Raw genomic sequence first — 25,927 nt, 5'->3', positions numbered from 1 at the left:
TGAGTACTTCCTCAGTGCTAGCAGACTGGCCGGCATCCAATCTGGACAAATTGCTGATCTTTTCTGCCACTTAACATCAAATAGGGCTTCTAAGGAACACTGGACAAATAGCTTAAGAAGCTAGATTCAGCATCTAAAGATTGGTTGGCTTTTCTTAAGTATACATAGTTAAAGGAGTGCTACTACCTTAAATAACTTCAAGTTGGCCTGAAACTTGGCCTATAATTACCTAAGCATAGGCCAAAAGCTGTACATAATTTTGTAAATTACTAGAAGCAAGACTGTCTGAGTCCTAGATTACCAGCATACTCAACTAACATTAATTTATAGATTATTCTCTCTTCAAACTATGGGATTAACATCAAAGAGGAATAAAGAATTAGAGTAATTAATATGATACCACATCCAAACCCACTATAAAATACGTAACAATCTTCTTCTTGCCCTGATACTTCTTTTATCAGGAATAATTGATTCCTAGTGCCTGTACATGGTGAGGTATTTCAAAGTTTGATGTCAAGGAATAATAAAATAATCGAAAGTACCTCATAGAAACTTTGCTTGCCAGCATGAGGCTTAAAATAATGCAGAGCTTTCAGCGTAGGAAGCCTGATTGGAGTTTTCTATGTCTGGGCAAAAGCTTGCCTCAGTCTCTGAGATGGCTGGAGGGGAGTATGAGATCTAGTCCCCAAAAAAGAGAAACAGGAGGATCTTGAACTATAAACTCACAAAGATGTAAGTATACATAAAATAAAAGGTAGGCAAAGCTAATGAATAGATGTATCTAACTACAAAAGAGGCACCACTAAACATGATGATTCTGAAAGTTATCTAAGAGAGCTTCCTTAGATTCTTCTATGCTTGTGGAGAACATGCTGAAATAAATTCTCTGAAACCATAGCTATGTGAAAAACACAATATTATGATTATCATAAATCATCATTATTGTATTTCTCATTATTTATTACAAGATGTATTCATCAAGTATATTTTGAATGCTAAGTATTGTGCTATGTATTGGGAGTATAATAATAAACAATTTAGGAAAGAGCTCATCTTATGTTAGAGTGAGTCTTGTAAATAGCCAATTCTTCAGCTGATGAAATTTTAGAGGTTTGGACAATTCATCTCCAAATGTCTCTTCCTTTCATGTTCCTTTCCTATCCTGCATTTTGTGGCTTGCCCAGTTTCCTATAAAAATTTAAATAAGCCTTTAAATAGCCATTCATTCATCCACTCATTTCTTCAAACAATATTTATTATTGTGGCTATTGATGCCATCAGTACACTATTGCTAGGAACCAGGGTGTGAAGGGTAGAGTCACAGCATAGGTGCAGGCACAACTGAGTATATGGACAACTACAATATGATCCAACAAGCCCTGTGATAGTGATAATGGCAGAATGAAAATAGAGATTCAGGACAGGGCACCTAAGAGAGATTACAGAGGACACATGGACAGATATATTACATTTTAAATAGGTTTAATATATTTAGGAGTTTATGAGATGGAGACATGCTGGAAGTGAAGTTTTATAGTTAGAGGGAAAGCATATAGGGTGGCATGAGGGGGTATGTTCCTTTGCTATTAGGCAGGTGACTTCTTAAAAGCTTTTAGCACATAGCCCGGAGGTAATGGTTGTTGGCAATTCACCAATATGAAAAGATGGGACATAGGGTAAGAACTTGGGATGGGGGTTGTTCAGGAGAGGCAGGTGAAGGTAGAAATAGGACACTAAGACATTAAAACATTTATTACAGACTTTGCTGGGAGTCACCACATCATAATATGCATTGTGTACTTATTTACCCTAGAACTCCGTGAAAACCTCTGTGGAGTGATAAGGAATTACTGAATCTCCTTTAAGATGTGTGCAGCTCTATTAGCAATGAAAGCTAATAAATACAAATAGAGAAGGAAACAAACACACACCATGAAAGAAGCTAATGAGACTGTGCTGCTATAGCATTTCCTGGTAACTGAAAGAAATTCTGGTTCAACCAGCTGTTACCTGGTTGCATCCAGTTTTTCTTGCTCCCAGGCATCAAGCAGGTACAAGAGGAAGTAGAAATGAGGAGTGAAAAGGAAGAACTTTTCCAGGAATGATCAGTAAAATTAAGGAAGCCATTAAATTTGTCTTTGTTTTACCACTTTAATAAATTTTGTAAGCAAGTGACTTCAGTGCCCAGAAGGAAAAGTAGTAAAGGTGTATCACTATCTAACAAATCATTCGCATTATTCTTTGTAATCTTTCTTTTAGATATTTAACAGCTTGTAATGACTATGATCTTGCAGGCACTTCCCATAAGCTATATATGCATTATTGATGAAGTTCTATGACTGGAAACTTCCATCACTGCAATGACTGTTGGAAAGCACAGGTTCATTCAAACGAATAATGCATAGGAGTTTGTCACAGTTTTAATATATGCATTCTTCTTGCAGATGGTTGAAAAAGAAGGTTATCTTCAAAAAGCTAAAATTGCAGATGGAGGAAAGAAACTAAGGTAATAAAAATTCTTCAGTTCACTTTTATATAACTATTCTAGTTCCCCATCTCCTCAATTTCTGTCACTGCTATTGCTTGGAAAGAAAGGCCCCATGGTGCAAGACTAGAATATTCCCCTCTGCTATCATTATGATTAACATTATTTTAATATGATTATAGTTTTCCAATGCAGCACTGTGTTTTATTTTATTGCACAGAGCATATAAATGAAATGCTTCTTGTGTTCCTAGGACTTGAATCTTTAAAAAGATGCAAAGAAATAAGATAATGGATCTTGATTTCTAGGATTAACAGATTAGGGAATGAATGGACTCATTTTGCAGTATATAAAAATCTCCCTACAATACATGGGGGGCATAGTTTTTTGAAGGATGAAGCATTTGCAATACATTTGTTGCTCAATCATTTGAGGAAAAAATAAAAGGACAATAAAGTCATCTGATAGATAAAAAGTTGGAAGTTGCCGCATTTGGGGATGAGATGAACACAGGGTAGATGAGAAAACTTAGAAAAACTAATAAGATTTTCCTAGACAAGAGTAACAGAAAGCTTGGAGAAAAATTTAAGGTCGATAAGAAAGTAGACAAAGATGCAAGGTAACTTTTATATATGGGATATTTGGAAATAATAATCTCCATTTTAGTATTTTTCCTATTTCTCATGTAGGTATTATTATAGACTTAACTTTGTGCTAGGTTATGTGGAAGCTGCAGAGGTGTGTAGAAAGTGCTCACAATGGGAGACAAGGTATTTACTTATGACTATATTATTAACACTTAATACCATAAAGGATAAATGTACTAATTAACTACAAGATGGGACACATAAATTGTATAGTACAATTCATTACTAGAATGGAACTCTGGCCAACACTAGAGAATGAAATATGTTTTGTTTGCTTGCTATAATGGAGTAAGTATATATTTATTTAAAATAAATACAATAGAAGAAAACAGTCATTTGTAATTCTACTACCTAAATTAGCTATTTCAGTTTTAAAGAACAAACTCTGATTTCTGCCAAATTGTGTTCTATTCTGGAATAGCGACCTTGAACCCTCTCCTAGACTGTTCCTCTGTGGTAACCCTGTAGCCACCCTCCCTTGAGGGGTCCAGGAGGAAGATGCACAGGAGATAAAATCAAATGCAAGGCTGCTTTCTCTATTGTGTATGGAATGGATGGTCAACAGGGACCTTCTCTATAGCACAGAGAACTCTATTCAGTGTTCTGTGATAACCTATATGGGAAAAAAATTTGGAAAAGAATGGATATGTCTGTGTGTATAACTAAATCACTTTGTTGTACAGCAGAAGAAGTTAACACAACATTGTAAACCAGCCATACTTGGATAAAACAAACAAAAAAACGCAGGACTGCTTTTAGAGACTGGGCTAGTCCCTGCCCCTGTGGAGAACCTGGCTTAATGTGTTGGGTTCTGAAAGGGCAACAGGGGGGATTCTTTGACTAACCCAGCCTAGCGCCTCCTTTTGCCTGGACTTCATTCTTAATTATATCAGCTCATGGAAGGAATGCGGAGGGTGTAGCAATAAATCTTCTGAAGATGAGGAAGTCAGAATCTTTTCTTATCTTACTAGCCATGTAGACAAAAACATCCAAAGAGGGACAGAAAAGGACCCAAGGACTTGCCTAATTATCACTTCAGCTTTTCACTGGGGATTGGTAGGAGAGAGGAGGTGACAGCTTTGTTTAGTCTTACCCTCCAGCCTCATGCAAGGAAGAGGAGGAGATCTAGAAGGAATTCCAAGCAAACAAGATGATGCCCCAGTATAGTGGTATTGTAAACCTTCCTGTGCATGAGTCATCCATAAATCACCCTCGTAAAATGTTTTCTTAGAAGGTGGTGTCAAGCAGAGAAGCAGAATAGGGCCTTTTCCCCAACCAACTCATGTTAATACATTTTTTTTTTTTAGGTAGTTTCAATCAGCATGTGTACCATTTTGTATTTGTTTTATTTGCTGTTTCTTTAATCAGCTTGTATACCATTTCTGTGTTCTAGCTGAAATACATGTAAACATTAGTTTGTACTCTGTTTTATTGTTATTTCAATCAGTTTGCATACAATTATGCATTCTTTCAGCTTTTTTCACTTAAAGTTTTATAAATTTTAGTTTTCCTTTGTTTTTGTTTTTAACCTCAGGTACACAGAATTGAGTTGATTATATTCTTGTGTGTGGCCTTATATTATCATCATTCTAGGCAAGACCCGTAGCTGGTTTTATTTTATTCTTAGTCTCCAGTGCTCACTTCAATCCTCTGTAGAATGTGTGTTCTTTAAATCCACCTTCCATGTATTTGTTGGGTGATATGTGTGGCATTCTAGAAAACAGTATGTATGTGAATGTGTTCTAAATTGTACTAGCCTTTTAAGTTATAATCCTCATTCTGTTTCAAACTACTTTTATTCAGTGTTAGTTAATTGGGACATCTATCTATATCTACATATTTAAAACAACTTCATTTCTTCCAACAGCTTCCCATTTTGCCATGTGTGCACACACCCAATCTTACTTACTCAGGCTTCTGTGAGTGGGTATCTAAATTGTCCCTAACTCTTTCCATCTCAAACAGCATTGCTGTAAACCACACATACCTGTCTCCTTACCAGCCAGTTAGGACTTCTCTCTGGAGAAATTCAGGTGTAAAGGATTGTTTGGTGGTAAGGTGCACACAGTTATAAAAATTCATTGGGGGTGTGACAGACTTTCTCCAGAATGAGTGCATCAGTTCACACTCCCTCCGCAATGCAGAAGGGGTCACCTTTTGCCATAATCTCATCAGCACACAACATTATTAAACTCTCAGTTTTGCATGTTGGTGGCTATAGGGCATTACTTTTTAGTGTCACATTTATTTTTATTCTTCTGATTGGTGTTTCAGTTAAACATCACCTCACCTATTTAGAGTCAGTCAGGTTCTGCATTTCAAGATTTTCCTATGCATAAACTTTGACTATTTTCTATTGTTACTCTTTTTTTTTTTTTTTTTTTTTGAGAGAGCTCCTAATATACTCCAGGTAGGAATGCTTTGTCAGCTTTAGACTTGCAGATATCTCCTTCAAGTCTCTTATTATTTACCTTACTGATGAAAGTCATCATGACCAGCAATCTTTAAATTTGATCCATATTTATTCATAATTTTATTCTTTATTGTTTGTGGGATTTGTTTTATTTTTATTATAAGCACTTTACAAATAGAAAATTTTAGACACAGAATGTTGAATAACATACAATATCCCACATGTTGATAGGACTGTAATGTACCAAACCGTTTATACACTCCTCTTTTATTTGATTTTTAAGGTGATTCCAGTTTTATATGAAAATAATTATAAGTACAGTAAACTTCCTATAGCTTGTCAATTTTTCTTTTATATTATCTTAATTATTATTCTATTATTATCTTAATCATAAATCTCAATGACTTGATTAAACCACATGGCCATTTTTTAAAAAATGACATGTTTTGCCATATTGCTTACCTAAGGAGTCTGTATATTTTTGTAACAAGAAACAAAATGGTCAGGTTAATCATAATCTCGAAAAATTGTGTAGTTTTATCGTTTCCTTTTTGGTACAGCAGAGACAAATCTGACTGGTATCCATGAGGATGTGGGTTCAATGCCTGGCCTCGCTCAGTGAGTTAAGGATCCAGTATTGCCATGAGCTGTGGTGTTGGTCACAGATGCAGCTCAAATCCCTCATTGCTGTGGTTGTGGTGTAGGCTGGCAGCTGTAGCTCTGATTAGACCTCAAACCTGGGGACTTATATACAGGTGCTGCCCTAAAAAAAAAGCAAAAAAAAAAAAGTGCAGTTTTTATCCCATTGATAATTTAGTATCTATTAAATAGTATACCATAGTTGCTGTAATTTGTATTTCTTATGTAAAATTTATTTTCATTGCCTTTCATTGTTTATCAAGGTACTTTATCCCTTCATACATTTTAATGAGTTAATAGCAATAGTAACGGATGCTTCCTCTGTCAAGCACTTAACTAATTGCTTTACCAGTAATACTGAAATAATACTCTAAAATAAGCTGTGTTATTGTTTTCATTTTACAAATGGAGAAACTTGGTTACATATATCAACCTTTCCTTCTCGAAATCCTTTTTTTTTTCTCTTTCCTTCTAAGAAAAAAATTTTCTTTTTAAGAAAAGTTGGACCTACCTCTGAATGCATCAAGAGTGGGTAGAAGGAAGTAGAACTCTTTGGCTCTATCTTATATTCATGAAAGGCCATAAGTTTTGCTTTATTTTGAAGTTATAGATATTTCCCCAGACAAGATTAAAAGCTGAATACACTTCATTGTGAATATTGAAAATATACTTCTCTGATGAAGTATAGGAATTCCTGCATTTTAGTTGTTCTAACCCCAAAAGCAAATTATCTCAGGTCTCTCTGAGGCTTCTGAAGACCTTAGTGAAAAGTTCTTTTCAATTATTTAATTTCGAAAAGCCCCTGACAGCATGTAAGCTACTTCAGCAGCTTATCTCTCCTTCTACACCTTCCACTTCAAGCCTAGCCCCCTGTTTCACCTCATTTGTGTCTCTGTATTTTTTTTTTTTTTCACATTTGGTTTTTCACTCTGCTCTGCTCTCCAGAGGGACATGAGAGGAAGTACTTGAGTGTGAAAAGAGGTACATGGAAAGAAATAAAGTAAAGAGTGTGCAGTGTTATGTCTACTAGTGTCCTAGAGCCCATAGCTATTAAACCTTTGTTTTTATTTCTTTTAAAAAAAAAAAACAGTTGTTACACTGTTTAATAGACTTCCTATAGATCATGATACCAAAGTACTCACTTGATATAAACTTTTTTTTTTTAGCACTTTCTGCTCAGGATACCAATGAATTATTCCAGGCTGAATCTGTCTCTCTTTTTATGTTCAGCAGTGAGGATTTGAGGGAAGGTTTGGAGAGTATGGAATACGCAAGTTAATTTGTAAAAGGTAGTTTTAGTTTATAATTCCCAAACTATGCTCTCTTATAATTTCCACTTCTAGTAACTTTTGAATATATAAAGCTTTTACATTTCTTGCAAGAGTGACAAAGATGTGTGTATTTGTATATCAGTATCTCTTTGGCCCTTTTTTTAAAGCAGAGGCAAATTACAAGAAGCTTTAAACTCTAAGACAGAAGAAATAAGTTGCTCGCTTAAGTTTGAGAACTAGAGCATATAACAATGTCTGAGTGATTTTTCAGTAAATCATTCAAGGATATAAGAGTAAATCACTCCCACACCCACCAAGTGCTGTGGAATCAAGTCAAATTCAATGTGATCAAGTCAGATAAGAGAGGCCAGCAGCCCAAGGAGAGCCTGAAATTTACAAAGGAAACTCAGGTATATTTTCCTCTTGACTTTTTGGTTTGCCACTGTCGTGACTAAAGGACACACAACGGAATGTAAGAGATAAAGCTTTGATTTTAGAGAAATAGGTATGTTAAATCTGAGCTCAAGTTAACAGTTTTTTATAATGGTTAAAAATGAATATTTTAAGGCCTGTTTTCCATGAAGCTTTTTTCGAATAAGCAAAGTTGCTGTTATTATGTGCTGCCATCTGGTGTCCATTTTGTAGAATGCAAAGTTGGTGGGTTTTTTTTTGCTTTTTTTTGTTTTTTGTTTTTTTTTTCCCTAAGCTGATGTCTGCATTGAGGGTTTTTTGAGGGGTTTTGGTTTGGGTTTTTTGTTTGCTTGCTCTTTGTTTGATTGTTTCGTTTATTTGTATGTTTTACTTTCTACCTTTACAAGTCAGGATTTGTTTTAGGAAGTTCTCTGAAGTGTCTCACTTGGAGAGACTATCCCATTGGGTACATTGTTTGTAACGAATTGTCCTTATTAAAATTCAGTTCTAACTCCTTCCTAATTATATTAAGGATCTTCCCCCTCCCCCTTCCCCTTAGATATGATTTGTTTCGTGACAAAAAATTAAAATAAATACTTGAATTTCTTGTCTCAGAATCTGTTTCCTTTACTGAACTACTAGCAACAGTATCAATCTTTTACCTAATTGTTACATGTTAAATCATTCAGAGACTGTCTTACTGATTCCTGGAATCTCTGGCTTACTGAAGTTTGATATTCTGACCTATGTGTCTTGCTTAACCCTCAAGTCTATCCTTCAGCTTGGTTTTTAACTCTCTGTGTGGAAAAAAAAAAAAAAAATGCCCTCAAAGTTAAGATGATGAAATGTTGATGAATTAATTGGCTCTCGCTGATGGGTGAAGGTAGGGATGAAAGGGCTTGCAGTTCAGCCTTGCAGAACAGCCCAGGACAGACTAAGTAGTGGCCTTGCTCCAAGGAGTTCAGAGTACCTCTTCACAACAGTTGGGTGTCTTCCTCTCCAGAGCCCATCACGAGGCTCTGCATAAATATGCCCAGTATGACCAAGGGGGCGCTGCATGCTTCTTGCTCCAGAGACGGTTGATACAGCAGAATGAGTGGCTTTCAAGGTCCCAGAGACTTGGCCTGCATCCCATATTTATGACTATGATCCCTTTGGGTAGAATGCAGCCTCACTAAGCCTCAGTTTTTTTATCTGAAGTGTGGGGGATATCAACTACCTCCTAGTTCTGCTTGGAGGATTTATTTATTTCCATGTTCATTACCTGTCTCTCCTGATTAGAGAACTGGTTTGGGGATTAAAGTGCTTGATACAGACAATATACCAGGTGCCATACCTAGCATAGAGCAGGAACCAATGCATGTAGAACAGCTCATCTTATTAACACACATCTGAGAAGTCAGGGAGCCTGCTAGAGAAGGCTCAGATATTACTACTAAAATTATACACTAGAGAAAATACAGTCAGCCAGGAGTGTTAGATACTTTTAAAACAACAATAGGAAAGACAGGCCAAACTCTTGGTAACTAAGGAGTGAAAATGGGAAATGCAAGAAGTAGGTGCTTTTGTAGCCCTTGTTAGTGAATAATGGTAAACACGGAGCAGGAAAAATCTAGATGTACGACTCTCCTGAAATTTGCGAGCCTAAACATTCTTTCACTCAAAAACATTTACTGGAGTTCCTGTCATGACACAGCGGAAATGAATCCGACTAGGAACCATGAGGTTTCAGGTTCGATCCCTGACCTCATTCAGTGGGTTAAGGATCCATCATTGCAGTGAGCTGTGGTATAGGTCGTAGATGTGGCTTAGATCTGATGTTGCTGTGGCTGTGGTGTAGGCTGGCAGCTGTCGCTTGATTGGACCCCAAGCTTGGGAACTTCCATATGCTGTGGGTGGGGCCCTAAAAAGCAAAACAAAACAAACAAAAAAACAAAATAACAATAACAAAAAACATTTACTGAATACTCACTAAATGTCAGATACAGTGCCCTGCAGTGCCCAGAAGGAAAAGCTCAGGAGGTCAGGGATAGTGTTCCCCTTTTCAGGGGTGCTAGGGAGGTAGAGTAACATTTTTCCATTCTGAAAATTGCTTCATCCTTAAACAGTCTCTTTTAAAAGTTTCACTGAAAACTGAGACAGTCACCTGTCCTGCCTTAGCCCTATAAATTTGAAGGAGCTGCTCACTTCCTGAGTTGGAATGTACTGAACAACAGTCACCTGTAAGAATTCGGTTGCATATAGAAATCATTAAAAGTTCAAGTCAAAGCAAAACCTTGCCAGTTGACCCTATTCACACTCTCTTCAGAGCTGTCAGTGCCATTCAAAAGGCTACTGTGTTAGAGTAACTGGTGAGAAAGCCCTGCTGGTATCCTGAGAATTGCAGGCAACACAGTAGGCCAAACAGATCAAATGGGAAATGGACTAGAAAGATATTGTAAAGAAAATGGCCATGTCTCTAGAGTACTTCATTCAGAGAGGAAATTTCTGATCTAAATCATAGGTTAAAAGATGTTCCGATTAGGTGAATTCTCAGCTATTGAGGAGGCTTTTGAATCACTTTCTGGTTTTGGGCTCCCTACTGAGTGCAGGTGAGTCTGCTCATCACAAACCAGAATAATCCCCTAGCAGGAAAGAGACAGAGGTGATGCCATTGTTAGACGCACACCCCTGCTTCTTGCTTTTTATGAGGAGTTGAAAGGTCCATCATGTGACTTCTTTAAATCAGTGCAATGTCTAAGAAAAAATAGAGCTTGGGAGTGATGAGCATTTGACTAATCCTTCTAATTAACATCAGGTAAACTAGTTAATCCAGGAGTCCATTATACCTTGCCATAGGCTCTGCACATTAGTTTTTATAATTTGAGACTTAGGGCCAAAACTATGGTGAAATCTGATATTTACAGTCTCCTAACCAAGAGAGTAGTATGACTGTGCATTGGAGATATTGCCAGTTTGAAAGCTCCAGACTACCTCAATAAAGGGAACAAGGTAGCAAAGTGAGTCATAGGAATTTTTGGTTTCCCAGTTCATATAAAGTTATGTTTATACTCTTCTGTAGTCTATTAAATGTACAGTAGAATTATGTTTTAAAAATAATATAATAATATATATTGTTTTTATACATAATGTATAAAATTAAGGTATATATATCATAATTCAAAAACATCATATTGCTAAAACATCATTTGAACCTTCAGTGAGTAATAGTCATTTTGCTGACGGAGGGTCTTGCCTCCCTGTTGATGGCTGCTGACTGATCAAGGTGGTAGTTGCTGGAGGTTAGGATAGCTGGGGAAATTTCTTAAAATGAGACAGTAATGACATTTGCCACATAGATCAATTCTTCCTTTCATGAATGATTTCTCTATACACGCCATACTGGTCAGTGATATTTTACTCATAGTAGATCTTCTTTCACAATTAGAGTCAGTCCTCTCAAACCATGTTGCTGCTTTATTAACTAAGTTTATGTAGTATTCTAAATTCTTTGTTGTCATTTCAGCAATCTTCATAGCATCTTCACCAGGAGTAGATTCCATCTCAAGAAAACATTTTCTTTGCTCATCCATAAGAAGCAACTCCTCATCCATTCAAGTATTATCATCAGATGCAGCAATTCAGGCTCCACTTGTAGTTCTCTTGTCTGTTTCTACCACATTTGCAGTTACTTCTTCCACTGAAGTCTTGAACTCCTCAAAGTCATCCATGAGAATTGGAATCAATTTCCTCAAACTCCTGTTAATGTTGATATTTTGGCCTTTCCCCATGAATCAGGAATTTTCTTAATGTCATCTAGAATGTTAAATTCCTTCCAGAAGGTTTTCAATTTATTTTGCCCAGATCCATCAGAGGAATCATTCCTATGGAAGCTATAGCCTTACAAAAAATATATTTCTTAAATAATAGGACTCCTTGATCTATGTGCTGCAGCATGGATATTATATTAGCAGGAATAAAAAATAATGAATCTCATTGTACATCTCCATCAGAGCTCTTGGGTCACCAGGTGCAATGTCAGTGAGCAGTAATATATATATATTACACATACGTGTGTGTGTGTGTGTGTGTGTGTGTGTGTGTATTTTCTTTTTCTGAGCAGTAGGTCTTGATAGTGGACTTAAAATATTCAATAAGCCACATTGTCAGAAGATGTTCAGTCTTCTGTTCCATCTATAGAGCAAAAGCAGAGTAGATTTAGCATAGTCTTTAAGGATCCTAGGAGTTATAGAATGGTAAATGAGCATTGGCTTCAACTTAAAGTCACCAGCTGCATTAGCACCTAACAAGACATGCAACATGTCCTTTGAGGCTTTGAATTCAGACATTGGCTTCTCCTTTCTAGCTCTGAAAGCATTAAATGGCATCTTCTTCCCATATAAGGCTGTTTTGTCTACATTGAAAATCGGTTTTTAGTGTAGCCACCTTAGTTAATAATCTTAGGTAGATCTTCTGGACAGCTTGCTGCAGCTTCTACATCAGTACTTGCTGCTTCACTTTGCACTTTTATCTTATGGGGATGGCTTCCTTAATCCTCATAAACCAAACTCTGCTAGGTTCAAACTCTTCTTCTGAAGTTTGCTCACCTCTCTCAACCCTCCATAGAGCTGAAGAGTGTTAGGACTTTGTTCTGGATTAGGCTTTGGCTTAAGGGAATGTTGTGTCTGGTTTGCTTTTCTATCTAGACCACTAAAACTTTCTTCATATTAGCAATAAGGCTGTTTTGCTTTATTACTACTCATGTTCACCAGAGTAGCTCTTTTAACTTCCTTCAAGAACTTTTCCTTTGCATTCTGCTTGGCACAAGAGACCTAGCTTTTGGCCTGTCTCAGCTTTTGACATGCCTTCCTCAATAAGTTTAATCATTACTAGCCTTTGGTTTAAAGTGAGAGACAACTCTTCCTTTCACTTGAAAACTTAGAGACCATTGTAGGGTTATTAATTGGCCTAATTTCAATATTGTTGTGTTTCAGGAAAAGAAAGGCAGGGAAAGGCCAGTTGGTAGAGCAAATCAGTTTATGAATTAAGTTTGCTGACTTCTTTGGGCATGGTTCATGGAACCCCAAAACAATTACAATGAGTACCGCAAACATCACTGATCACAGTTCACTCTAACAAATATAATAGTAATGGAAAATCTTGAACTATTTCAAGAATTACCAAAATGTGACACAGAGACACAAAGTGAACAAATACTGTTGGGAAAGTTATGCCACTAGACTTGCTCAAAACAAGATTTCCACAAACCTTCAATTTATAAATATACAATATTTGCAAAGCACAATAAAGTGAAGCATGATAAAATGAGGTATGTCTGTACTCCTTAATCTTTAAAAAAAAAAAAGCATAAATTATTGAACAGATTTCAGGCTTCAGAATCAGAGAAACTGGGTTTGACTCTAAGGATGGCTAAGTATATGACTAACTTACCTAAACTCTCTGAACCTTGTTTTCCATGTTAGCAAATGGACATATTAATAATGTCATCATCTTATTTGTGAAGCTGAATCTCTACTAGACAGTCAAACATACCAGGTAGTCAAAGTAATTTATGCTAATTATTACTTTAAAAGAGATCATGGAAAACAAAATTGGGGCCTCTAAAAGGTTGACAAAGAGCAGTCGGTTCTTCCTTTTGAAATGAAATGATCTTAAACAAATTGGAAAAATCTTCACTTGTATCCATAAAGACATTGGTTGTAGTTTATAACTTCAAGAGGAAATGGCACTGTATGTGAAGTACCAGAGCATTTCATATTACCAACATTCTAACACCTTACCCTCTTTGGCTTGTTCATCAGATTCACCTAAGAGGGAACATTTTACAGCAGTTCAAAGTTCTAATTGAGAACCATGAGATAACTGAATTTCATGTAACTTCAGTTCTAACCAGTGCCAGTTCAAATTTAGGAAAGGGAAGAATAATGCCAACACATTCTATAAATGATCAACATTTGAAACAGATCAAATCAGAATCATTTACCCAGGGCTTGCTATAGGCAAGAAGCAAATAAGGTATATAATTATCTTCCTGTCAGGTGATGAAAAATATAGTGTGAAATATAATAGGCAGGGTAAATACAGATTTCATTACCTCTGAGGGTGTTCATTCTTCCTGAGCACATACTGGAAAAGTAAAGGATCAAGATAAAAAATGCCCAGTCTAGACCAGTAGTCCTTCCAATGTCTCTCTTTACCCTATCTTTGGCCATCTAATATTATGATCTGCATAAAGGGAAGACTGCAGCTACTCCAGTCCACCTTTTTGCTGTTGGTACCTAAAAGAAGTGGGAACTAGGGCAAAGGAGGATAAAGGTCTATGTGGTTTTCTTTTTTCCTTTTTCTGCCTGTTCTGTCATTTGATTGAAAAAGTGACTATTTGAAGACAAGTGGGTCCAAGAACACGGTATTCATATTTGCATGTTGAAAAATACATGTTGTGTTTTGTTTTGTTTCTGTTTATCCTGTTGTTGTTTTAATATGATGGTATATCATTAGGAAAGCTTATTAAGACATGTAAGAGCAACCTAGTCGTGTAAATATTAACATTACTGAATCAAAGCTGTTTTTTCAATCAAGCCTCTAGAATCTTTGAGGCAAGAGGAATCAAATTACACAAAGATCTTGAATGTTTTTTTAAAAGGTATTTTTGTATCGTTTTCTATCAACCAGAATAGTCTTTTTATGTAAACTTTTAAAAATTGTTTTTGTGAGATGAATTCAGCTATTCTGAAATGAGTGTTAAACCAAAGAAAACAGCAGCAATATCATATAATAGATAGAAACTCATGTAAATTAATTTCCTTATTGTTTTACCGTTTAAACAAGGTCATTCTTCAAGATGCAGTAACACACATCTAGCTACTAAAGTAATACTTGTTCAATGGAAAAGAAAATTAAAAAGATGTGATTTCACTACTTTATTTTTTAAAAAAATTCTTTTTGGCTACACCTGTGGCATATGCAAGTTCCAAGTTCCCAAGGCAAGAACTGAATCTGAGCCACTGCTGTGCCACATCCTTTAACCCACTATAGCAGGCTGGTGATCAAACCCACACCTCTGTGGCAACCCAAGCAGCTACAGTCAGATTCTTAATCCACAGTGCCACAGCGGGAACTCCCTTATTACCTTATTTAACTGTTGTTTAATCCAGATATTTTCCCCAATGCCTAAGTTTAATCATTAATTCAACAAACATATATTCAGTGCCTACTATAGCCAAGGCACTGTATTAGTCACTACGGGCACTTCTGTAAAGATTAAATATTTTTTTTATCATTTTGGTGCTTTTTATTTAACAAAGGAGATAAAAGGTAAAATTTAGAAAAAATATTTTTAATTTATCCTCGGTGCTATGTGAGGAAGTCTTGGAATGCACATTCGAGGATGTAATATTTGAACTTCTGATGAATGGAAGTTAATAATCAGAAAAGATTATTAATAGGTAAATAGCATGCTATTAACCTTGAGGACAGTAATAGGTAAATAGCACAGCATGGCATTATGAACTATGTATTATATTATGGTCTGCATTAAAATCTTCCCATATCAGTATTCTTTTACAGCATAGAGTTTGTTATTCTGCTGTATGAGTTTATCATAGGCAATTTATGCAACCTATCTCTTATTTCTTTATATTTTAGGTGCGGAATTAAGAAATAATGATGTACTTGTGTACAGAGCCTTAACTTATAAGATGACTTCTTTAGGATAAATTTAAATGAATAAGGAATAAGAATGGGCTTGTTTAATCAAAAAATATATATATGTAATAAAAAATCATATTGCCCAGTTCACTCCCAAAAAGATGTGCTAGTTTGTAACTCCCATCAAAATGGTATGAAAGAATCCATTTCTCTACTCTGTCAATAACCCTTGGTTTTATTCCTTCTAATTCGTGCCAATTGTATTGACAAAAACGAAAAAGCACTTTACTCCTTTTATTTGCATTTCCTTGCTTTTTTAGTGAGTTTCAACATTGAAAAACATTTTGAACTAGGCAGTAACATTAACTGGTTAGTTTTCCAGACTTTGATATATATTAAACCAATGAACAGATGAAGTAGGGGTTATGATTTGCTATTTTTGGCTTTCTGTAGAAACATAGACTCTTCATGGAGTGGAGAACATGGATACACAAAAGTTAGATTTTTTGTTTGTTTGTTTGTTTTTTTGCCATTTCTTGGGCCGCTCCCGCGGCATATGGAGGTTCCCAGGCTAGGGGTCTAATTGGCGCTGTAGCCACCGGCCTATGCCAGAGCCACAGCAACACGGGATCCGAGCTGCGTCTGCAACCTACACCACAGCTCAAGGCAATGCCAGATCGTTAACCCACTGAGCAAGGCCAGGGATGGAACCCGCAACCTCATGGTTCTTAGTCGGATTCGTTAACCACTGCGCCACGATGGGAACTCCCTTTTTTTTTTTTTTTTTGCACAAAAGTTAGATTTTTAATAGTTGAAAAGATTTTGAGAGGGTCTACAGATTACTAAACAGTTATAAATTGCGTCATCTTTAAAATTACAGAATGTGTTTATTTTTACCTCAATTCCATACCACCTGTAGATTTTAATAAAGAAATACTTTTAGGAATTCTATTTAAAAATAAAGATGGAGTTCTCATCGTGATGCAATGGAAATGAATCTGACTGGGAACCATGAGGTTGTGGGTTCGATCCCTGGCCTCACTCAGTGGGTTAGGGATCTGGTGTTGTCATGAGCTGTGGTGTGGGTCACAGATGCAGCTCAGATCCTAAGTTGCTGTGGCTGTGGTGTAGGCCAGCAGCTGTAGCTCCGATTTGACCTCTTATCCTGGAAACCTCCATATGCCATGGATGCAGCACTAAAAAGCAAAAAAAAAAAAAAAAAAAAAAAAAAAAGATAAAAAAATTTAAAAAACGATAGTTTCTACTCTTTTCAAAAGTTGCTCCTGCAGTATCTGTGAATAATTTCTTCAAGTGATAATGCTTTTTTTTTTTTTGCTTTTCTCTCTCCTAAGGAAAAACTGGTCTACTTCCTGGGTTGTTCTTTCTAGTCGAAAAATTGAATTTTACAAAGAATCCAAACAGCAGGCTCTGTCTAACATGGTGAGTAGTTCTCCATGTCTACTATTTTCATCATTACAGAAATATTGTTGAATTAAAAGTTTGGTTTCAACAGAAATCACACTAAAGCCTCGAAGCCATCAACATCTGAAAGCAGATGGAGAAAATGACTCAATAAGCTTTTAATCATATGAAGGGAAAATAGAACTTAGTGTCTGTTTTATTAAGTGGTGCATTTGGAGAATAATCACAAAATGAGATGAATGGCGAGCAGCTATTTAGTAATGAGAAGGTAACACTTTAAATTAAGGTGCCATTTATAAATGCTTTATTCTTATTTATGAAATGATCACTAACTGCAGCTACTTGCTCAAATAATGTATTATAAAGTATGTTATAAAATGCATTAGTAATAAATGCTTAACAGATGAGACTATGGAAGGCTGTTTTAAAGAATATTATAAGACGTAAATCGTATTAAACCATGTATGTGCATCTTTAATACATGAATTTAAGTTGTTATCTAGCATGCTATAAAGTGCTTCACGCATTAATAAATAATAATAAACTGTTTAGAAATGGCACCTTAATATAGGGTGTTACCAGTGAGGAAACACTCTAAGTTAACAAAGTGATTTTTTATCTTAGTCTGTGATATTCACTATATCCAGCTAACCTTTCGAATAGTTCTGTGACTCCATCTAATAGAGCTAATACAATTTCTGTATCCTTTAGTTATTACAAAGTGAAATTTGTAGGGCTTCTTGATTGTACCTGGAGGAGGGCCTCACATATGCCCTCAGAGATTTGACAGTGATAGTAAGTAGGAGCAATTCTGAGCTAGTTACTGGGCCAACTCAAGCTCAAAACCTTGCTGCCTGAACACCAGAGCTGCCACATGATGTCGGAGACAGTGGGCAAGCAGCATATCTGACAGCCTCCTGATTAGGAAGGACTCCGGGCAGGAACCAACCTGCCATACCTCATCGGCCTGATGGGTGGCAGGGAAAGGGGTCTCCTGGCAGGAATTAACCACAATGAACTAATTTGTATTTGGCAGGTAATAAAACGATGGAAAGTTCTTTGCTTTCCAGCCACTAGTCTTGTTTGCTGTGTAATCCTCTTTAAATAGGAAATAGAAAATCATTTGCTAGGAAATGTTATTTTTTTAAAGAAGAAGATTTTTAGTAAGAACAAAACGTAGCATTTGGCTTGCTCCTGATAATTGCAATAGCCTTTATCCCCAAGTAGCTTGCTGATTTTGTAGTCTCTGTGCAGTCCAATCTGTAAACTAATTATGAATAAATTAAAAAATATATCTCAGTTCTTTGTATTTTTAATTTAAACTGCCTCAGACATTTGTTTTAGAGTTTTGTTTTGTTTTGTTTTCATTTTTTGGCTGCGGTAATGGTGAGATAATCTTTTTAAGAAAAATAAAGTACCCCTAAGGGCCAGGCACAAAACAACTCCCATCCACCCATGGGGTCCTTTGTCTTCCCTTTGAATGGGTTCTAAGGGGGAAGTCAGGAAGGGAGGAAAGTTGTTTGCCTTGCTGAGTTTGGCTGCTGTGAAGATGATCTTCCTCCTGCTGGGTGAGAAGAATTCTATTGGAGCAGAGTTTATGTGAATGTGCTGGGATAATGGGAGAGATTAGATTCCAAATTAAAGTGTTTGGTTTATTTTTATTATTTTAATCTCCTTGTATGATGAGATATAATTATCAGCTGCTTAATTTTCTACAGGTGAAAGAAACTCCCTCTTAGATTTTTGTAGGCAAATGTTGCAAGTCAGCTCATTAATTACATGCCTCCAGTTCAACATTCAGAATTGTTGAAAATTGACAATAGATTTTACTTTTAAAAGAAATTCATTAACATATTTTTGGCAGTTCCTACTTATTACTTCTGGCCCCATTTTCAATGCTCTTATGATTTCTCCTAGGCACTCATTGTCTTCAAAGCAAATTCAGGGCAGGAACTAACTGTGTGTTGTGGTAATGGGGAAAAGAATTACAGATTCCTGTTTGTACTGCATGAATTGTCTTGTTAGTCAACTTCTTGGATACATTTCTAACCAAGTATTGAAGGCCTGGTGGGATAGCCCACATTTACCAATTCCAGTCTCAGAGAAATGATACGATGATTGCCAGGCCTTGATTAAAGATACTGTGGTTTTATTTTGAAAGAGATTTATGCTCAAGTTTCTGCATTTCTTTTCTACCCCCCTTCCACATGTCCTAATATTATTGTTCATTGTACTTCTGGGAAAAAGTCTATCCTTTCTTCCAAGTGGTCAGTAGAAACTGCCTAAGTGAGTGCAAAATGTGGTTTAAAAGAGTAAATGACATTTTAATCTGTATAGGAATGATCTTTGAATGTTAATGCAGTGGTGAGCAAAGTAGTTAGGAGAAGGGCTTTGAAGTTCAACCACAGGGGCCTTTATTCTAGTTTTGCCATTTCAGCACTGACAAAGTTCTTCAACTTTGAGCTTCAGAATCCTCATCTGTAAAGTGGGAATATTGATATCTATCAAGATAATTAGTAAGAAATGAAATTAGTTAATAAAACAGACAAAAAAGAGAGTAGCCATAAAATAATTGTTTTATTAAAATATAAACATATTCTATAGTACATAATATAGAGTATAATATAGTTATATCATTATATAATATGAATGGATTCACACATGCATAGAACAAAAAGTGTGTTATTTCAAGGAACTCCAGTGTGTATAGTCTCCAAAAACAAGAACACTGTGTACCAGCTATAATGAGAAAAAAATAAAAAACATTATTAAAGAAAAAAAATAAAGCTTAAAAAAAAAGACATCTGTATCCATAGGCAGCATAGAATGTTGTGTCTGAACACTGAATAATTCTGAAAATGAAGCCATTTCTTCATTTGGGGTTTGACCTGTGACTTCCTGCTTGTCCATATATATTTTTCTCTTCCCTTACTGCTTTCACATTCAATACAGCATGTCAACAAAATGCTGTGCCTGATCCCCTATTCCATGTTTGGTTATATTTCTTTCTCACTTAAATTCTTTCAGCTCAAAACCAAGTCACATTTGTATCAAAAACAGCCTCCCCCTGAAAAGAGACATGGAATCACTTCACTGGTGTGGGTAAATCAGAGTCATAGGCTCTTGGCCCTCAGTGACTTATTCAAGGAAAAGGAGGACTGACCTATTCTGTTTTTCTTTTTTAATAAGGAAGTTAAACAGTAAATTAACACCTACTACTGTCACTTTCTAACAGAAAAGACATTTTGTAATACACCAGTCCCAAATCTAGGTAGGATTAAACATCAGAGTGAAAGACGGAGAGGAAACTTTCTTCCTTCTATGTCCACATATATTGTCTCTGTTTTGTTCACTTCACCTCAGTCCAGAGAAACTTTGGTGCAGACTGGCTGGCCCTCCTGTGAGAAAGCCATGAGGGATGTCCTGGCCAGGCACATTACCAGGGATGTCCTTAGACCCAGATTTTCTGGTAAAAAGAAAAGATAGTGTTCATTTTCTATATTCTGACTTGTAATGCACTTTAAAATTTTAAAATGTTGTCATAATACAGAAAACACTTTTTAGTAGAATGTATAAAACATATATGTATATTTTAACAGTTATTAATCAAACTCCTACATAACTACAACTCAGGTCAAGACGTAGACCCTGCAAACCTTTCAGAAGCCCCACCCCTGCCAGTTGTTCCTATGTCATCATAGCCTCTTCTATTGCCACAGAGTTAAGTTGTATTTTAGTCATTATTTTATCACCCTTCATTATTGTCCCACCTATAGGTTTAGCCTTTCTTAAAAATATAGTTTAAATATAACAAACTTATTTTTCATATATGGTTATATGTTGTAAAGTATAAAATATTATAAAATACAGTTTAAAATTTGCTTTAGACTTTATTAAATGGGAGTATGGTGAATATTCCTTTTGTTTCTTGCTTCTTTCTCTAAATATGTCTTGCTTTTTACTTTCTATCATTTTGTTTTAACCATTTCATTTTTTTTTTTTTTTCTGCTGGTTTGGGAGTGATACATTTTGTGTTCTGGTAGTGGCCTGCCTAGAATTACAGTTTATCAAAGACTAAAGCTATTCAAATCCCTTTACTGTCTTCCAAAATATTAGTTTAGAATATTTTTAATTCACTTATCCCCTTCCCAATGTATATGCTATTTCTGTCTGGTATTTTCCCTATTTAACACCACTAGGCATTATTTATTTTCTTTTATGAATCAATGTTGCCCAATATTTGCCATATCCCTTGTTATTTATTTCTTCCTGTATCTTAGATATTCCTTCTAGGATTATTTTTCAGTTGGTCTGAAGTATATTCTGAGAATTTCCTGTAGTAAGAGTATTGTAACAGTCTGTCTCAGCATCTGTGCATTTTACAATGTCTCTATTTCCCCCTTAGCTTGGAAATATATATTCTCTCTGGATATAGAATTCTAAACTGGCAGTTATTATCTTTCAGCACATCAAAAATATTATTCCTCTGTTTTCTGTCATCCATTTTTGTGATCATGAATTACCTATTAATCTAACTGCTGTTCTTTGGCTGCTCATAATATTTTTCTCTTTACCTTTGTTTTTCCATGATTTCACCGTGATGCATCCTGATGTCATTCTTTTTATTTTCCTTGTTGGTATGCTTGAGCCTCTTAAAATTGTTTTTAACTGTCATTAATGCATTTAAGAAAATTCCCAGCTATTACCTTTCCAAACGTTGTTTCTTTTACATTTTCTCTCTTATTTTCACTAAGGCTATAGTTAAATCTGTGTTGTTTTCTTATTCTATCCTGCACATTTTACATTCTTCTCTTTATCTGTCTTTTTGAACTATATTCCAAATAACTTTTCTTGATTTATCTTCTAATTCTTTAATTCAGTCTCCCCTTGTGATAAATATTTTTTTATTTCAATTGTTGTAATTTTCATTTGTTATAGTTTTTTTTTTTCCTGCAGATCTTTTAAAAACTTTCATTTTGTGAAAATTAGAAGGGATAGTTGTTTTATATCCTGAACCTTATGATTCTAACATCTGAAGTCTACCTCAATCTGTTTTTGATGGTTCTCATTCATGTTGCTTTGTTTCCTTGTATATTTGCTTATCTTTGATTATATGCTAATCATTGTTATTGAAATATGGGGGATTCTCTGAGGCCTGGGATAAATGTATTCTACCCCAGAGTGAGGCATTTTTCTTAATAGATCTAGGGCATTGCCAATTTAGATCTATCTGTTAACAATTTAAAATTCTCAAGTTAATGTATATAGAATAGGAAGGCTACGGCTGTATTATACCTTCTCAGGGACAGAATTATCCCTTCACTTCTTTTTTTTTTTTTTTTTTTTTTCCTTCTCTTACATTGCTCATCTACAAAAGCAATCTTCTTTATAATCCCTTGGGTTTGAAGAAAAGGAACAAGTTTAATATTGGTTCTCAACTATCCTTTTATAAAATCTCAAACAGCATCTTTTCCATTATTCTGTGAAATCAGTTGACCAAAGTTCAAATATATAGTATAAACAAATGCCCTCAGTCAAGGCACAGTTATGTTGATTTGATAGTTTTCTTTTTTCTCTGGGTTCAGATTCTCACCTCCAAAAAATGTTTACCTTGAAAGTCCCCACTGTCTTTCCAGCCTTTCAATTCTTTTAGGGTAATTTTAAAAAGAAATATTTAATCCAGCAATTTTCATTGTTTTTAGTGGGAGAGTTGATCCAAATAGCATAGTTTCTCATTACAAGATACCTCTCTTTCATTTAAATATGCATTTGGTTAATCAAGTTTGTGCTATTTATATAAGACTTGGTGGAAAAAGACTTCATAAGAATATGTATTGAAATTCTACAATGAACAGCTTGCTCGTTAGGGCTACATATAAGGCATAGAGATATAATCAAGATATAGTCTTTGCTTTATAGTATCTCTGCCAAAAAATAGGGTGAGATGAAATAAGAAACATAGAAGAATTTTTTTTTTTTTCTGGAGACTTAAAGGGGAGAGAGAGCTCACATCTGTGAAAGATTTGAATTAGGCCTTGAAGGATGGCTATAATTTCAATATGTGGAGATTTGTGGGCAGGAAAAATTCCAGTGGAGTAAAACAAAAAATATGAACAATAGCATGAAATTTAGAATGGGCAAGGTATATGTCCTAAAAAGAGAAATTAATTTTTAATTCAGTTGAAAGGTAGGATAAAAGAAAAGGATTGAGCAGAATGCCATGGGCTAAGAATCACTACTAGGGGCACATCTTAAATAAGGTGTGTCAGTGTTCTCCAGGCATCTTCACCCTAGAGTAATTTCTCATGGTTCTTCTTTGAACAAATACATACTGAACAGCAGTATGACCCTGGTGTTACTTATCTTAAAAGGACCAGCCTACCAGGGAGAAAAGGCAAGAGAGGAAGCAGATTCTTCTAGCTTCAGTTCATTTAGTCCAAGAGCAAAACCTGGAGTTCCCGTCATGGTTCAGTGGTTAATGAATCCGACTAGGAACCATGAGGTTGCGGGTTCTGTCCCTGGCCTTGCTCAGTGGGTTAAGGATCTGGTGTTGCCGCGACTTGTGGTGTAGGTGGCAGATGTGGCTCGGATCTGGTGTTACAGTGGCCCTAGCGTAGGCCGGCAGCAACAGCTCCAATTAGACCCCTAGCCTGGGAACCTCCATATGCCATGGGTGTGGCCCTAAAAAGACAAAAAAAAAAAAAAAGACACACAAAAAAAAGGGCAAAACCTTTTGCCTCAAAAGCACCTACAGTACTATTTGCTTTGTCTGATGCCAGAGAAGTCCTAAAGAATGAGAGTTTTCAGTTTGATTTATCCTCTAAGGCCTTGACTCTAACCCCTTGCATTTTTCAGGTACACTTACTTATTTTGGTATCAGCGAAGTGTTTCAATTGCCTCTAGCAATTCAGTTGCAGCTTTCCTCCTTCATCCCTGCTGTGCTTTGTGATCTTAGAGCATCTGGTTGATATGAAGTAGATCCTTGACTCCAGCTATGGGATCTGGCAAATATGCATTACTGGTTAAAAAAAAAAAAAAAAGTGATGGATGGCCTCATGGGGAAGAAGCTGTGTAATTTAGAGAACTGATTCATTTCTTTATTTTATGAACCATTAACAACTCCTTACAGGTGTCAGTGTTGTTAAACCCTAGAGATATCCAGATGAATAATGGATGATTTCTGTTCACAATGGGCTATAGTTTCATAGGGAAAACAGAATCATACGTAGGTTTATCATAATAGAATGTGTCAAACATGATAAAGAAATATAAGAAAACATGCTGGGGAACCTAGGTCTAGTAACAAGTAGTCCTTTCCTGGGGAAACTCTTGTTCCAAGTAATAGTCTGCATATGTATCTCTCCATTTGTTCTTTCTGCCAATATCACAGAGAGTCCTCCATGTTTAAACCATTACGCTAGGTATTATGAAGATACAAAAATGAATCAAATTCAGATCTTTCACTTCAGCATCTAGAAACAAATAGAAACTATGTCCATAAATCAAGTCATTAAAGTGAAAAAATGGACATTGTGGTAGTTACTCCAAAATGGCATGAGCAGAGGCTTGGGTTAGTTTTATCGTACCTAAGAGGAGAGAGAGATTGCTTTCAGCTGGAAAGGATTCTAAATATGTCCATAGAGGAAGTGTCATTTAAGGAAGTTTTTGAAGGCTGAATAAGATTTTGATGCAGAAATGAGCCAGGGAGGTGGGGGTATACTTTAAGTAGAAATAAGCGAGTAAGCTATGATAAAATATGGGAAGTGAATTCTTTAATTTGTTTATTTTCCAGATATTATTGACCTCTTGCCTTACTCTACACACTACTGCGTGCTGGTTATTGCTCATAAATGCTTCTGGTGGTTCCCTGAGGGCTAGGGTGAAGTTGCCCCAGTCCAAACTATTTTGTGTTTCTTTTGTAAGTTGCCCAGATGTACTGCCAGTGAGGGATTGCTGGCAAAATAAGTTGAGGAACAGCATTATGTAACAGCAAGCACCGTAACTTAGAAAGTCAGTGTAGAATCTACTCTCAAAAGACCTTGACGATATTGTGAGAAGAGATGATTTCATTCTGTAGGCACCATCGAGCCCTTTATAGTTAATACTAAATACCATCAAATTAAGAGAGATTCAGAATTTCACAGACAGGTTTGAGGAATTAAGATTATATTTTTTTTCTACAGTTTAAAAAAAGAAGATAAGCCTTGTGGAATTATCTGAAAGACCTATTCTAAAATTCTATGGAAATAGATGAGAGCAATAAGGCCTGCTGTTATCCAATAGCAAAATGGCTAAGTCTGTTGTCATTATGGCCCAGTGCATTTAATAAATCACAGGGCAACTTCTCACTCAGAAAATATGTTAACACTCTCATATGACTATGACCTTTTAGCAGGATGGTCATTTCTGAAGAAGTCCTAGGGCAAAGAAAATAAACAGGGTAATGCATCTAAGGAGAACTAAAAATATGCCATGCCCAAAACATGGTTGTATCAACCCACCAGTGAGCCTAGCAGCAAAGTTGGTAGTGTTTTCACCTGACTCCAGCATATATGTTCAGTGTAGAACCCTCCTGAAATAAATACACCAGTCTGTTTCTGGTGAGGAAGTTTCTCATCTCCACATCCCCAAAATTAGACCAGATGAACTTTATTCTCATCAATAAAATGTTTCTTTTATATTTATTACATGCTGCCCAGAAAACTTAATGTCACTTTTGACATAAATTCAAAAGTATTACAATGTTTTAGAGACTATTTCTCCCCTAAAATAGAATGGTTCTGAAGCCAGTATGTTCCGTATGGAGTGTACATGTTTGATTGTGTATGTAACTGAACATTTTTTTTGTGCTATTTTTATATTTTTTCACTTTACATTGTACTAATATTTATAATCAGAGGCAAATACTGGCAAATTTTACTCTATTGACAGATAAATTTTCCAAGGCATTTAATAAACTATTAACTTTTTAAAACCACTCATTCAGCCA

At 35.8% G+C, this 25,927-nt stretch overlaps 1 protein-coding gene across 7 annotated transcripts in view; it reads left to right on the top strand.

The window, feature by feature from the left end:
* Positions 1–25,927, top strand: part of ARHGAP15 (Rho GTPase activating protein 15) — a 623,564-nt gene that overhangs the window by 83,410 nt on the left and 514,227 nt on the right. For 5 of the 7 annotated variants that reach the window (XM_021076335.2, XM_084998893.1, XM_084998892.1 and 2 more), the window contains 2 exons: positions 2,448–2,509; positions 16,869–16,956. In XM_021076335.2, the coding sequence (XP_020931994.1) occupies positions 2,448–2,509; positions 16,869–16,956 (150 nt within the window). The remainder of the gene's footprint in view (positions 1–2,447; positions 2,510–16,868; positions 16,957–25,927) is intronic. The other 2 variants (XM_084998895.1, XM_084998896.1) reach the window with 1 other exon arrangement.

The sequence above is a fragment of the Sus scrofa genome, chromosome 15, assembly GCF_054392235.1.
Source record: "Sus scrofa isolate SSC_HxYL_T2T_F1_AM1 chromosome 15, Sscrofa_HxYL_maternal_Yorkshire_Landrace_v2.0, whole genome shotgun sequence".
Classification (NCBI taxonomy): Eukaryota; Metazoa; Chordata; class Mammalia; order Artiodactyla; family Suidae; genus Sus; species Sus scrofa.
Note: the sequence above shows the minus strand (reverse complement) of the source record. Positions and strands in the feature narration are given on the sequence as shown.